This window comes from Mirounga angustirostris, unplaced genomic scaffold (assembly GCF_029215605.1).
Source record: "Mirounga angustirostris isolate CCGP_5_RB_7025 unplaced genomic scaffold, mMirAng1.0.hap1 SCAF_14, whole genome shotgun sequence".
Taxonomy (NCBI): Eukaryota; Metazoa; Chordata; class Mammalia; order Carnivora; family Phocidae; genus Mirounga; species Mirounga angustirostris.
The window spans coordinates 71,624,462-71,636,485 of NW_026991722.1; the positions used below are offsets into that span (position 1 = coordinate 71,624,462).

The window sequence follows — 12,024 nt, forward strand, 5'->3', positions numbered from 1 at the left end:
CGGAGGAAGCAGACTTCTGAGCGCGCTCGCTTGGATGAGCGGGACTCCCGCGGCACCCTGCGACCTGACCCGAGAGTCACCGAGCAGCTGCGAGCTCAGCTGCCTCAGGTCAGGAGCACCGTGGGACCCCAGCCCCAGGCACAGAGGCGTGGGGAGGCAAAGGCACGGCCAGGGGCAGAGGGACGGGAGCACAGCACGACAGCACGCGGACCCGGAAGCACTCGGGGGACGCAGCCGCCACGCCTCCGCAGCGCACTTCGAGCCTCGCACACGACACCGTGCCTTCAGCCCAAACACCCACTCAGACCCCAGCCCCCACGCACCGTCTACTCTCTCTTGACCTCAACATTTAACGGCAAGTGTCCACGCATGGCCCGATGCTCCAGAGCGGACAGCACGACAAGCCCCCCCCGCCCCCTTCTCCAGCAGCCGAGCATCACGTCCTGCGTGTTTCCAGGTATACTCCTGGCCCATCAACGTGTATTCATTTACACTGACTTTTTTATCTGCACACATTGCCCTGCACTTTGCTCTTTCCACGTAACGTACCTTGGAGCTCTTTATCCGTGCCCCGAGAGCTCCCTCGTGTTTTATTTTCAGCTCTGTAATACCCCACCGCCCACACCCCTCCTGCCGAACTTGTCCTGTCTGTCTGCGGCTCACAGGGCAGAGGGGGAGCACCCCACCTCCGAGCACCATGCGGAGGGCAGAGCAAGGGGCCCTGCGCCAGCCACTTAGCGTCCCTCGGCCTCGGTGCACCCATCTGTGCGTGGATCTCATACATGATCCCGAGGCTACATGGGGCACTGCCCTTCGGGGGCCCCTGCAGAGGCCAGCCACCATACTTCAGTCTGCTCCACAGATGGGAGCACCTGGCTGGTGGCAACGGGCCCCCGTTGTTTCGGGACTATCGGGTCTGAAGCGAGGACCCATGTATCACAAGCAGCCTTTACAACCGATCCTCTTCGTACCCAGGAGAAATAAAAACAAGCCCGCAGGCAGAGAGGATCCTTTCAAAGCTCAGTGGAAACAACCCTACCCAACAAAGTCTCCTACTCCAGAGCACGTCCAGAACAAAGGCCGTCGCCAGACCCACGAGCAGCAGGAGGGACCAGAGCCGCTCGGGGGCCGGGCAGACCCCAGCACAGAAGCTTCGGGGGGGGGGGGCCAGGACCTTTCTGAGGGTCCCCAAGACCACCTGCAGACGCCAGGTCTCTGGTGGCTTTATGGAGCGTGCATCATGGGGGTCGGGAACAGCCCCCCACCGAGGGGGTCGCAAGCTTCGGTGCAAAGTTGCACGACCCAGCACTCTCCCTCGGAACCGGGCGGGGGTGGGGGAACCCGCTTGGGGCCAACAATCGCTTCAGGAACTCTTTCAGCGAGCATGAAACGTTCACATGCCAAATCCACTGCCAGGGCCAGGGGCTCCCTAACAACAGGAGCCCACGGCAAATCCCCCTCCCGTGTTCTTACTTAAAAGCGTCATTTAGTTTAGACCTGTTTCTTCATCAGCGCGGTCTGCTTTGAGCCGGGCCTATTCATAACCCTACATCTGTTCGCTGGTGCCTCCTCCCCCTCCTCGGAGGCGGCACAAAAACAAGCCTGGCTTTGCTTCTCTCCCAAGAATCTCTCTGAATGAACCTTAATTCACAGCAGTTTTGCTCTTAATTTTTAAGTATTTATGGCTGAGTCTAAGGGGAAGGAAGTATGAGCAACATGACTTTGTGCATCTCAAGCAAAAGAGGAATTTAATTTCATAGAAAGAAGAGGGAAGCTGCTTTCTGAGATCTCTTGTCAACTCGGAAAACACAAGCCTGCAAACCAGGAACAGCACCCCCAGTAAAGCAGGGGGACGGCCCTCCGATCCCTCGCTGTGGCCAAGGTTCCTGTTGAGGGAACTCTTGAACAGAACAGACAAGATGCTTAGTCACTTCTCTAGAGATGCAAGAGCCCAGGGAAGACAGAATAAGTATGATTTTTCCTGACTTGTCCATACTCTAAATATACCAGGCATGATGATTTTATGAGCAAGCCACATTATATCTAATACATTTTTATGTTCCTTGCCTAAAAAAGTGACATTCACTATGCAAGAAGCACTAAAAATAAAAGTGCAGTTAGACATTTCAGTTTTTTCCTAAAATGTCTGTTGTTTTGCCACACATACCCCACCCCTGTCTACAAGGTTTCTAAAAACGCTCCTCTCTATAGCTTGTTAACGGGCCTGTGACCAGGCAGACTAGAGCTCCCCTCTCCAGGGAAAATGTGATTCCAGCAACCATAGCAAATGACGTCTTACACTCTCAACGCACCTGACGTGATTTAATAAAACAGGATGGTTTGAACAAGGTCAACTCACTCCTACAAAAAGGCAACTCGGTTTGGCCAGTGTTACTTGCAGAAATAAAGCGTCCCCTCCCTCCTGCCCTGTGGCTTCCTGAGAAGTCGCCCACAGACTCCTGGTGTATATAACCTGCAATCAGACCTTCGGGGAATCCAAATCCAGGTAATAATGGAGCCCCGCTAAGTCCTTTCCCCATTCTGATGGAAACGCTCTGTGAAAAGCTGTATAAGGCTTTAAAATGATTCAAATGTAAATGTCCCCTTTTTATGGGAGGGATTCAGACTGCTTCTAGGCATAGGAAACATCTGTAAAAGCTAAATGAACTAGAATAAGAGAAATTCCATATTTGATTTTCAAATGCTACCATCTTATGAAGCAATAGCTAGAAAGCTGTTTGGGAACAGGAGCTTTCTCCTCTCGGACAACCCCCTTCTTCTGAGCAGGGGGAGGAGAGAAGGCAGACAAGGTTTGACCAAGAGCCTGTGGGTTTTTCTCCTCCCTCCAGGCTAAGCCAACTGAGGGAGAAGTGGGAAAGCGGGTCTGGAGAGAGCTGCAGAGCTGGCCAGGCAAGAAGCCCAGGGCACCCGGAAGGAGCGCCTCGGGCACGGGGGCCACGGAGCAAGGGGACCGGCCCAGGAGACGTCGGAGCGCCAGGCGGGGACTGTGCCCGAGTCAGAAGGCAGCTTTCCCATCAAGGCCAGGATGACATGAGGAGGCCAGGAGGGGTCACGGTCGTAGAAAACTACCAAGTGCACCCAGGAATGGTATCTCTGAAGATTGACCTGGTTAGATGACAAGTACGAAGCAAAGGGCGTCGGCTGCCTCCTGACCAGACATACGGAGAAAAACCCGTTATTGCTTCCAGAAGGTGTCACCCGGATCTAAGCAGCAGGACGCATCCAACGCGTCAGGGAGCCATTCTGCAAGACCGGCAGCCACACTCCCAAAATGCCACTGTCGTCCGAGGGGGGCAGGCCGAGGAGCTGCTCTGGAGCACGGACCCCGGGCGGGGCGGGGGGGAAGCAGGCTGCTGCGTGGGAGGTCGTGGGGGGAGCGGAAGCACCCGGACGGGGGCCACATGTCATGTCACGGTATCACGTTGACGCCCATCTTCCCGAACTCGACGACCGTACGAGGGGTCTGTGAGGGAGCGTGCTTGTTCCCGGGAGACGCGCGCTCAAGTATTCAGGATGAAGGGCCGCACCCTGCAACCCACTCTCGGGGGGTCAGCGAGAAGCAAAAGAATGTGTGTGTGTGTGCGCGCGTGTGTCCACACGGGGACGGAGGCCGCGCAGAAGAGGCTTCTCGGAAAGCTCGGGAACGGATGCTGAGAGCGCCAAGGCTGCCGAAGCCCACCGGGCTGTCCCGCAGCTTTCCCACAGGCTCGCAGGCGCTTCAAGCATAAAAGGTTAGCGCCACTAATCGACACGGGTAAGACCTCACGCTTAGTAGCGAAGCATCGTTTCAGGTGCCCCAGTGAAGCGGGACTTGTAATGAGATACAGGGAAACGAGGAGTGCGTGGCCGAACTGGGGGTCCCCGAAGTCGTATGCTGAGGCCGAGGCCCAGGGCCTCAGAATGTGGCTACGTTTAAAGAGGTGATGAGGTCAGAGAGCCCACGAGGGCGGGTCCTAATCCAATCTGACTGATGTCCTCACAAGAAGAGGGAATTTGGGCAAAACGCGGGAGCCCAGGGACGCGCGCTGAGGGAAGACTGCGTGAGGGTACAGGGAGAAGGCAGCCGTCTGCAAGCCAAGGAGAGAGGCCCCAGTGGAACCCCCGACCCCCATCCCAGCCCGGGAGCCGTGAGAGCACATGGCTCTCGGTGAAGCCACCAGCCCGTGGTGCTCGGCAACGGCAGCGCGAGCCCACGACTGCAGCCTGGTGAGCTTTCCCGGGGTTCGGCCACGGCCCCCAGGCAGCTCCGTCCGAGCACCTCCGCGCACGCCCTTCTAACACGACGCATCACAACACCAGCACCTCTCCGAACCCTCCATGTGCTCACGGTTGCTGTTCTCCCGGCTCTCCTCTCTTCTTTGTGCAATGCCGGCGGGGCCCACCCACCGCCTTCACAGGCACCTACAGGGTCCGGGCCGCACTGTGGGAGTCGGGGGCTCACCCAGGGCATGCCCTGCCTGGGAGGCACTTCGGGGCCCCTGCACCCATCGCAGTGGTGACGCAGCTCCTGGAACAGCAGCTCCGAGTGCCCGCGCTCAGTCTCAGGCCTCCACGCTACCCACCCCACCCCCCCGAAGAGAGGCTACATGACGGAGTCTCTGGGGAGGGGGTGCGGTCTGGCTGGGGCGGGGGTTTGGGGGGCAGACTCAGATGGCTGTTTTCACCAGCTGGGAGTCCCCACGGGAGCAGACAGAGGCTGAAGAGACGTACCCCAGCGGAATGCACCATGCACTTGGGCGCCCCGGTCGTGCCTGACGAAAACATGATGAAGAGGGGATGGCTGAAGGACAGCTGCTCGAACTCCAGCTGTGGGGCCTGCTCGCCTTTCCTGGTTGCAAGAAAGTCATCCAGAAACACGCTGGGGGCAAAACACAGAGACAGACAGTGAACATTCCAGAATGCTGGGCTGCATCTGCCGAGGCTTCCTGGGCTAGACGTGGCCTCTCGCTGCCTTCTACTGCTACCTTGTAGGATTTCCAGGGAACACTAACCTTGTTTGGAAGCTTTCCGTGAGGGAGCAGGAAAGTCAAATATTTATGAATTCAAATTCACGCTAATTGAAGGGAAAAGAACTGAATGACCGAAGATTCTGAGTTGCTTTATTAGCATGCTGACAGGGCCAAGGGCTGTCTCTTCTGAGAATCTCTGGAATGCTTTAACAAGCACCGTGCAGAAGGATCACTTACAACTAACACATCCCGTTTGTACGCAACTCAGGGGTAGGAGGTTGTGAACGCAGTGCTGCACCCTGTGAGGAGCAGGGAGGGAAGGGAGGTACCAGATTCCTGAGCTTCTTCTCCAAGGAAGGTCGGAGCGAGAAGGTGGGGCCGAGATCTGAAGACTAGCTTCTATGACAGAGACACTTCTAGGCAAATGCATCACATGCTACCACGAGGAAGACAACAGCTAGGTACAAATTTCTGTCCAGAAACAAAATTAAGTCCTGCCACTGACTACCACCTAAGAAATCTGCCCCCAAAACTGACATAAAGCGTCAGTGCATGTGGCCAAAAACCAGCAAAGGAGGAACACGAACAGATTTGTTTTCTGAGCAGAAATAGGGCAGCTGAAGCCACAAAGCCATCTTGGGAGAGGATAATTACTCTGAAACACAAGTGCATACACACAAAAGGGAAGAACTGCGCTATCTTGCATGGGAAAGCATCCTTAAGGACGAGGATGTCTCATGGGGGAGGCGCAGAGGTTTAAAAAGGGCATGCATCCAGAACAATTCAACTCTGAGCAGTAAACAAACAAAGCCTTCTGCTCCAGAGGGTCAGGAAAGTCATTCACTGTGGAACTTTCCAGCCAATGGAAGCCCCATTCCACCTCCACCTCCCCTTCGATTCCCATTTACACAAACTGCCCAATCTAATCAGATACTTCACACAGAGAAAAACCTTTTCTTCCAAACGGTCTATAAATCACAGTAAATAGCAATTACTTTCATTGCTCTTCTAAAAATGAAAATCCCAAAGGGTGCACCCCCACCCCCCACCCCAGGTCTCCAAGCCTGGGCGCGTTCTTGTTCTTAGTTTATCTATAGCATCCAGCAATCAAAGACGAAGCGCAGAGGAGGTCTAATTCCCAGACTGGGATGGCGGCAGCTTTTTGCATTGTATCAAGCTAAATGAAGTGGCTAACGTGATTCCACAGGATGCTCTCGGTTCATATAAATTGCTGATGAGCACATTCAGAAGGATAAAAGCCGGGCCACTGTGGGGCCAGCGAGCCCGTCTGGTCTTCCTCCCGGCCTCCGTGCGTTACGGCCCCCAAGAGAAAGGCAGGGGAGCTGTGTGCGCAGTGGGAACTGGGACCAGGGCTCGTCATCTGGCTGTCATTCATCAAGGTTGGCAGGGCTCCCACAGTCTCAGGGACGACCCAAGCGCCAGGCCTGCATATCCTGACCCAGATGCTCTGTGGGACAGAGCCCACCGCAGCCTGCGGCTGTCCCCCACTCATCATGGCAGACGGGACTGCTGGGGGCTACACTAAGTGCACTTGGCCCAGCATTCACTTACAGAATGCTCATAGCCCACCTGGAAGAAAGCGCTGTGATCATCCCCATTTTACAGACAGGGAACCCCAAGCACACACAGGTGAATCCCTCACACGGGGTCACAGAGCTGACATCTGAACCTGCACAGCCTGGCTTGAGACCACAGCCCCCAGGGAAGAATTCCTGTGCTGACAGCACCCTGTGGCCTCTGGAATCGGAGCCCATGCCCCAAGGAGCCCAGCTGTGTCTGCCTGGCCCAGTGGCCATGGCTCACCCTCCCGGCAAGTGCATCTCATCCCTCCCACACAACTGAAACTCCTCAGCACCCCTAGAAGCAACCTACACAAAACACCAAGCCACGTGTCAGTTGTCCGCCCCAGTGAAGGGACCCCTGCAAACTCCTTCCTGTCCTCCCCACAGAGCGAAAGGGAGCAAACACACCTGACCTTGGAACCCTCCCCCACAATGGTTTCAAGGAAGGAGAAAAGAGCAGAACTCCAAGAATTTGGAGACAAACTCAGCTGTGACCAAACCATAACCCACTTCCGCAATTCCTATTCGAAAACAAACTGCTCACAATACTATTTGGTACTTGATGTCAGAAAAACAGAGGAAGATACAATGAGCAATAAGGACAAAGAAAAGGTTCTACAAGGGAAATATATATACATGTGTGTGTTTACATGCGCACATACATGCACACACACGCACACACGTGCACGTGGTAATTTCCACTTCATCAGGGAGCTGGGCTTGACCTGATGCTTCAAAGGCAGAGAGACAGAGCACTCCTGGGGCTCTCTCCATTCCACCGCTAAGTGGCTGTGTGGTCTCGAGGGATGCACTCTGGGGCCTCGGGTGCCCATCTACAAACTGTGGTTTTTAACCAAAACCTCCCGCACCTCTAAGATGCTACGGCCCCCAGTGAGAGGATCCACAGAGTCGACCACCCACTGGGACTTCCTGTGGGTTCTGCCCAGAACCAGCGATCAGCGTGTGGCTGGCTTACCTATTTGGAATCTTGGAAATGTCTATCTTCTCTTTCGAGGCAATGTAAGGAATCAGCACCACCTTTTTCAAGTCTGGAAGTCCTGAAGGGAGCGGAGGAGCACAGGTTTGCAGGCCAAGACATTTAGTCGTGCAATTTCTTACAAAGGGTAATGCAACCAAGGGATGGGCACACGGGGCGCTGGGGGCTCCTGCGCACCGCGCCCTGCCCTGCTGGCTCAGACCCGGGACAGCCACACACCTTTCACCACCTGCTGCAGCTTGTCCATGTGGCTATACTCTTTGCCATTATACAGGACGGCCTCCACGGAGAAGATGAGCTTCGGCTGGATTTGAGAAAAGCGGTCCAGAACACCCTGCAAGTGGAAGGAAAGGGTGCTCGCCATCAGTCACACAAAAGGCAAACACCTTCAGCAGGGAGAGGAGCAGCTCGAACTGGGGCATGGCCTCATCCCTGTGTCCCCGTCAGCCGCGGCCAACGAAGAAAGCCCAGCGAACCACAACTTGCGCCCGAGACGTGACCGTCACTTCAAGGAAAGCCTCAACATAAATACCAAAAGAACATATGCACATACACTGAAATAGCAAAGCGCAAGTTTGTAAGACAGGGAAATCGTGGGGCGAGTAGCGGCACTTCCAGAAAGATCCCCCACTTTGCAGAAAGAGCCTCGAACACGGGTCCCCTAGCGTACAGGACTCACCTTCCAAAACGGCAACTCGCACTGCAAAGCACTTCCACATTCTGGTTCTCTTCTAATTCTCGATTAAAGAGGTACGTGAGTCCTCCAAATGGTACTTTTTGCCAATGAAATGCACAACCCTATCAACGTGTATACTAACAAATAAGCTCCATTTAAAAGGCAAACTCAGGGCGCCTGCGTGGCTCAGGTGGTTGAGCATCCGACTTGTGATTTCAGCTCAGGTCATGATCTTACGGGTCATGGGATCGATCAACCCCCATGTCAGGCTCCACGCTCAGCCAGGAGTCTGCTTGGGATTCTCTCTCTCTCTCTCTCTCTCTGCACCTCCTCCGGCTCACACCCATACACGTTTTCTCTCTAAAATAAATAAATAAATCTTTTTCATAAATAAATAAATACAAAAGGCAGGCTCACCACAGCCACGTGTCTGTTTATACCACACGTGGAACCCGCCATCCTGCCAAGCACACCTCTCTCTCTGCAAGAAGGCATGCCTCCCATGCAGGTAACCCCTTGTTTCTGGAACTGACAGGTGTAGCCTCACGACACGCTCCCCACAGCTTGAGTGTTCTCCCAGGGGTGACAGGGAAAAGCCAGGTCTCCCCCAAGTTCAGACCAGGGTAGAGCCCTCTTCATCCACAAACACAGTGCCTGGGAAAACACCACCCAGAACGGCCCTTCCGTTCCCTTGTGCATCGGTCCAAGGCCAGCAGTTCACGACCAACACCCGGGTTACTCCAAGAGCACAAGCAGTGAAGCCATGATTTCCCAAGAAAATCCCAGTCTTCAACACCGCAGGGAGGTGGGAACCAGAGGGAGAGGTGTAAAGACCTGGGCAACTCGTCCGTGCGCGCAAGGGGAAGAGCTACGCAGAAAATTCCTGAGGCTCACCAGGAAAACCATTAGGTGGATAAAAGGCACTGTGGTGATGTACAAACTTTGCTTTTTATAGCAAAATAGATAGTCTTCTTAAAGCTCAGGATTCTAAGAAGGGCTGAGAGTTGCTGATTTATCTGGGAAGAAACTTTTTGCCATTAAAAATCCCTTACCACGTACGGAGTGCTGTGTGCCAGGCACCACTCCGACTTGCTACGGGCACTCACACATTTGGCCTGCACACCCCCGGGGCGGCTCAACCCCCTCGAGGAGGCAGCACCAGCTCCAGTCAGTCGCCCAGCCTTCCCAACTAGCCAGTGACACAGCTGGGCCTGCAGCCCGGGGCTCTTAACCGTGGGGCCGCCTCCACTAGGGAAGACCCGCCCGTGGGCCAGGAAACCAAAGGGCAGCCGCAGAGAACAGGGCTGGATCCCAGGCAGACGGAAGCAGGAGGAGGAAGAGGGAAGCTCAGGCCGGAGCAACCCAGGGAACGAGGCTGTCTGCAGGCAGAGGGCGCCAGGGGCAAGGCTCGGGATCCGGGAGGGGCTGCACAGAGCGGGCCTGGGGGAGCCCTGGAAGGGAGCAGAGATGTCGTGGTGACACCGAGCGCCTCTCCTGCTCTCCCCACGCCAGGTGGCAACAAACTTCGGATGAAAGGACCCGGCCCGCCAGGGGCCTGGGGCTCGGGCGGCACAGCCCGCACACGGCAAAGACCACAGTGCTTCCGAATCAGAGGTCTGGGCCGGGCTGTGGACGGACTCGGAGGCCCCAGGTGGACGCCCACCTGGCTGGGGAAGCACAGGTGAAGCTCCGAGCAGGTCCAGGAGAGCCGCCCGCGCCGCAGCGGCCTTTATCGGGCAGAGACACAGCACACCCGGGCTGGTGCATCCGGCCAGCCGGGCGGGGACAGCTGCCCCGTTCTGTGCGCACGGAGACCTGGAAACGCCGTGAGGGTGCAGGCGCGGCGCTCGGATGCGTGGATGTCAGGGGCTGGACCCCCCGCACATCTGTGGAGGAGCCACCGGACTCAAATGAAAACAGTGAAACAAAGAAAAAAACCAAAATGCCAAAAAAAAAACGCAGGACCTGGAGGTCTGGGGGAGGCTGGAAGGTTGGGGACCCAGAAAACAGCACTCTCCCCGCCTGGCGACACCCCCACGCCCAACTGTGTCGGGCTCCAAGCTGAGAATGAGGACAAGCGGAAGAGGTGGAAGGCGGGGCGCACGGCAGCCCGGATCGCACACACGCCCAGCTGCGCCCACCGGAGGCAGGATGCAGATGACAGCTTTCTGGAAAGCTTCCCGGAACTCGGGGCGGAGGGAAGCACCTGAGTGGGAAGGCGGCTGGCCTGTCGTTTTCTGACCGCAGGGAGCGCTCTCCCCCGAGACTCTGGCCTTCCCCAGACCAGGGCGTGCTGAAGGCTGCGGAGAGAGCGAAGCCAGGCTGCCATCCAGCGCCCACGGGCACCAGCAGAGCAGCCTGGAGAGGATGATGATCCGGGAGAGAACAGCCGGGAGGTGGCTGGACGCTTGCCTGTGTCCCGCGCCCCCCACACCCCGCCCCGCACCCGGAGGTACGATGTGCCACCGGGACCATCAGGAGCTCTGCTCTCAGGGAGGTCTTCAGGCAGGGGCTTCGCTCCAGCCCCAGAAGGCCGCGCCTGCCCCCCTGGGCCACACACAGCTCTCCTGACATCTTCCCAATGGGCTCAAAATCCCCGATGTCACTCAACAACACCCAGCTCCTGGATAACGGCTAACACGTACCGACCTGGGTGGGGGCGTCCGGTGCTGCCCCCGACCCCACACTAGCAATAATTCTGCAGTCCTCACCAGCTCCCCAGTGTGTACTGAGGACTCGGCCAGAAGCAGCAAAGCCAGACCCGAACCCGGGCAGGAACCACCACGCCGCACTGCCTTCCCAGCCCTGCTTGAGCAACCCAGCTCAAGGGCGGGATCCAAGGGAACAGTGCCCAGGGACTGGCCCCGGCCTTCAGGGACCCTCCCATGAGGATGCCGCTGGCCCCAAGCAGCTCACACAGGCTCGCGGACGGCCTGGGGCACTGGAGAGGCCACACGGAGAGTTCTGGTCTCAGGTCAGTCCTTGCTGACCTAGGGTGGTCCTCAACGGGGCGAGCAGGCTCAGGCACTGGTAAGCCCCAGGAGGAAAACCACGCCAAGCGGTGAGGTCTGGGGTGGCCACCCCTCCCTGCACTCAGCAGAGCTAGGTCCTCACCCCAGCCTCAGCCGCTCACTTACTTCTCCAGGCCCCTGGGCCAGAGAAGCGCGTCTGTTCCTCCTTCACACGCCGTGGGGGAAATGTGACGTACCTGGACCGCCTTCACCAGAACAGCAAGCCCCAAGGCAGACGTGAGCTTCAAGCTCATACCCAGAAACCCACCCTGTAGCCAAGACACACACCGACCGTGGAGTGCTGAGCTCCAACATTGCCAGTGGCCGAACCTGCAGCCGAGGTGTGCCAATCCCGGGCCTGAGCCTCCTACGCCCGTTTCACGACCCTCTCTCTCCCCACGGCCCCTGTTTCGCATGTGAGGATAAACAGCTGGCCCAGGGGCGCATCATCGGCAAGTCCAGGCCAACCTTCAGCCACTGAGCTACGTGGTCCAGTGCCCGGAGCAGAGGCCGTGACGAGAGCGGAGCAGTCCGATGCCAGAAAGAGTGGATGATGGTCATGGATGCCCTCCAGCTCCTCTAACTGGGGTCTGTCCTCGTGGCTCCTGAGAGCCCCCCGTCCCCAAGGCTCTGCAACCAGGAAAGGTCCCTGGGGCCCCGGGTAAGTCCTGTTCTGCTGATGCTTCATCCTCCACGGTGGGGTTGAGCATGAGCTGCCTGCCTCTGCCTGGGTCACCCCAGGGGCTGGATGCACCCCAGGTCCTGGGTCCCTACGGGGTTCACAGAG

The 12,024-nt window shown here is 57.1% G+C and overlaps 1 protein-coding gene across 6 annotated transcripts in view; it reads right to left on the reverse strand.

Annotated features, from left to right (window-relative positions):
* Positions 1 to 12,024, reverse strand: part of AACS (acetoacetyl-CoA synthetase) — a 52,795-nt gene that overhangs the window by 23,181 nt on the left and 17,590 nt on the right. For all 6 annotated transcript variants that reach the window (XM_054510578.2, XM_064578206.1, XM_064578209.1 and 3 more), the window contains exons 6-8: positions 7,770 to 7,884; positions 7,530 to 7,611; positions 4,732 to 4,879 (exon numbers count right to left, since the gene is read on the reverse strand). In XM_054510578.2, the coding sequence (XP_054366553.1) occupies positions 4,732 to 4,879; positions 7,530 to 7,611; positions 7,770 to 7,884 (345 nt within the window). The remainder of the gene's footprint in view (positions 1 to 4,731; positions 4,880 to 7,529; positions 7,612 to 7,769; positions 7,885 to 12,024) is intronic.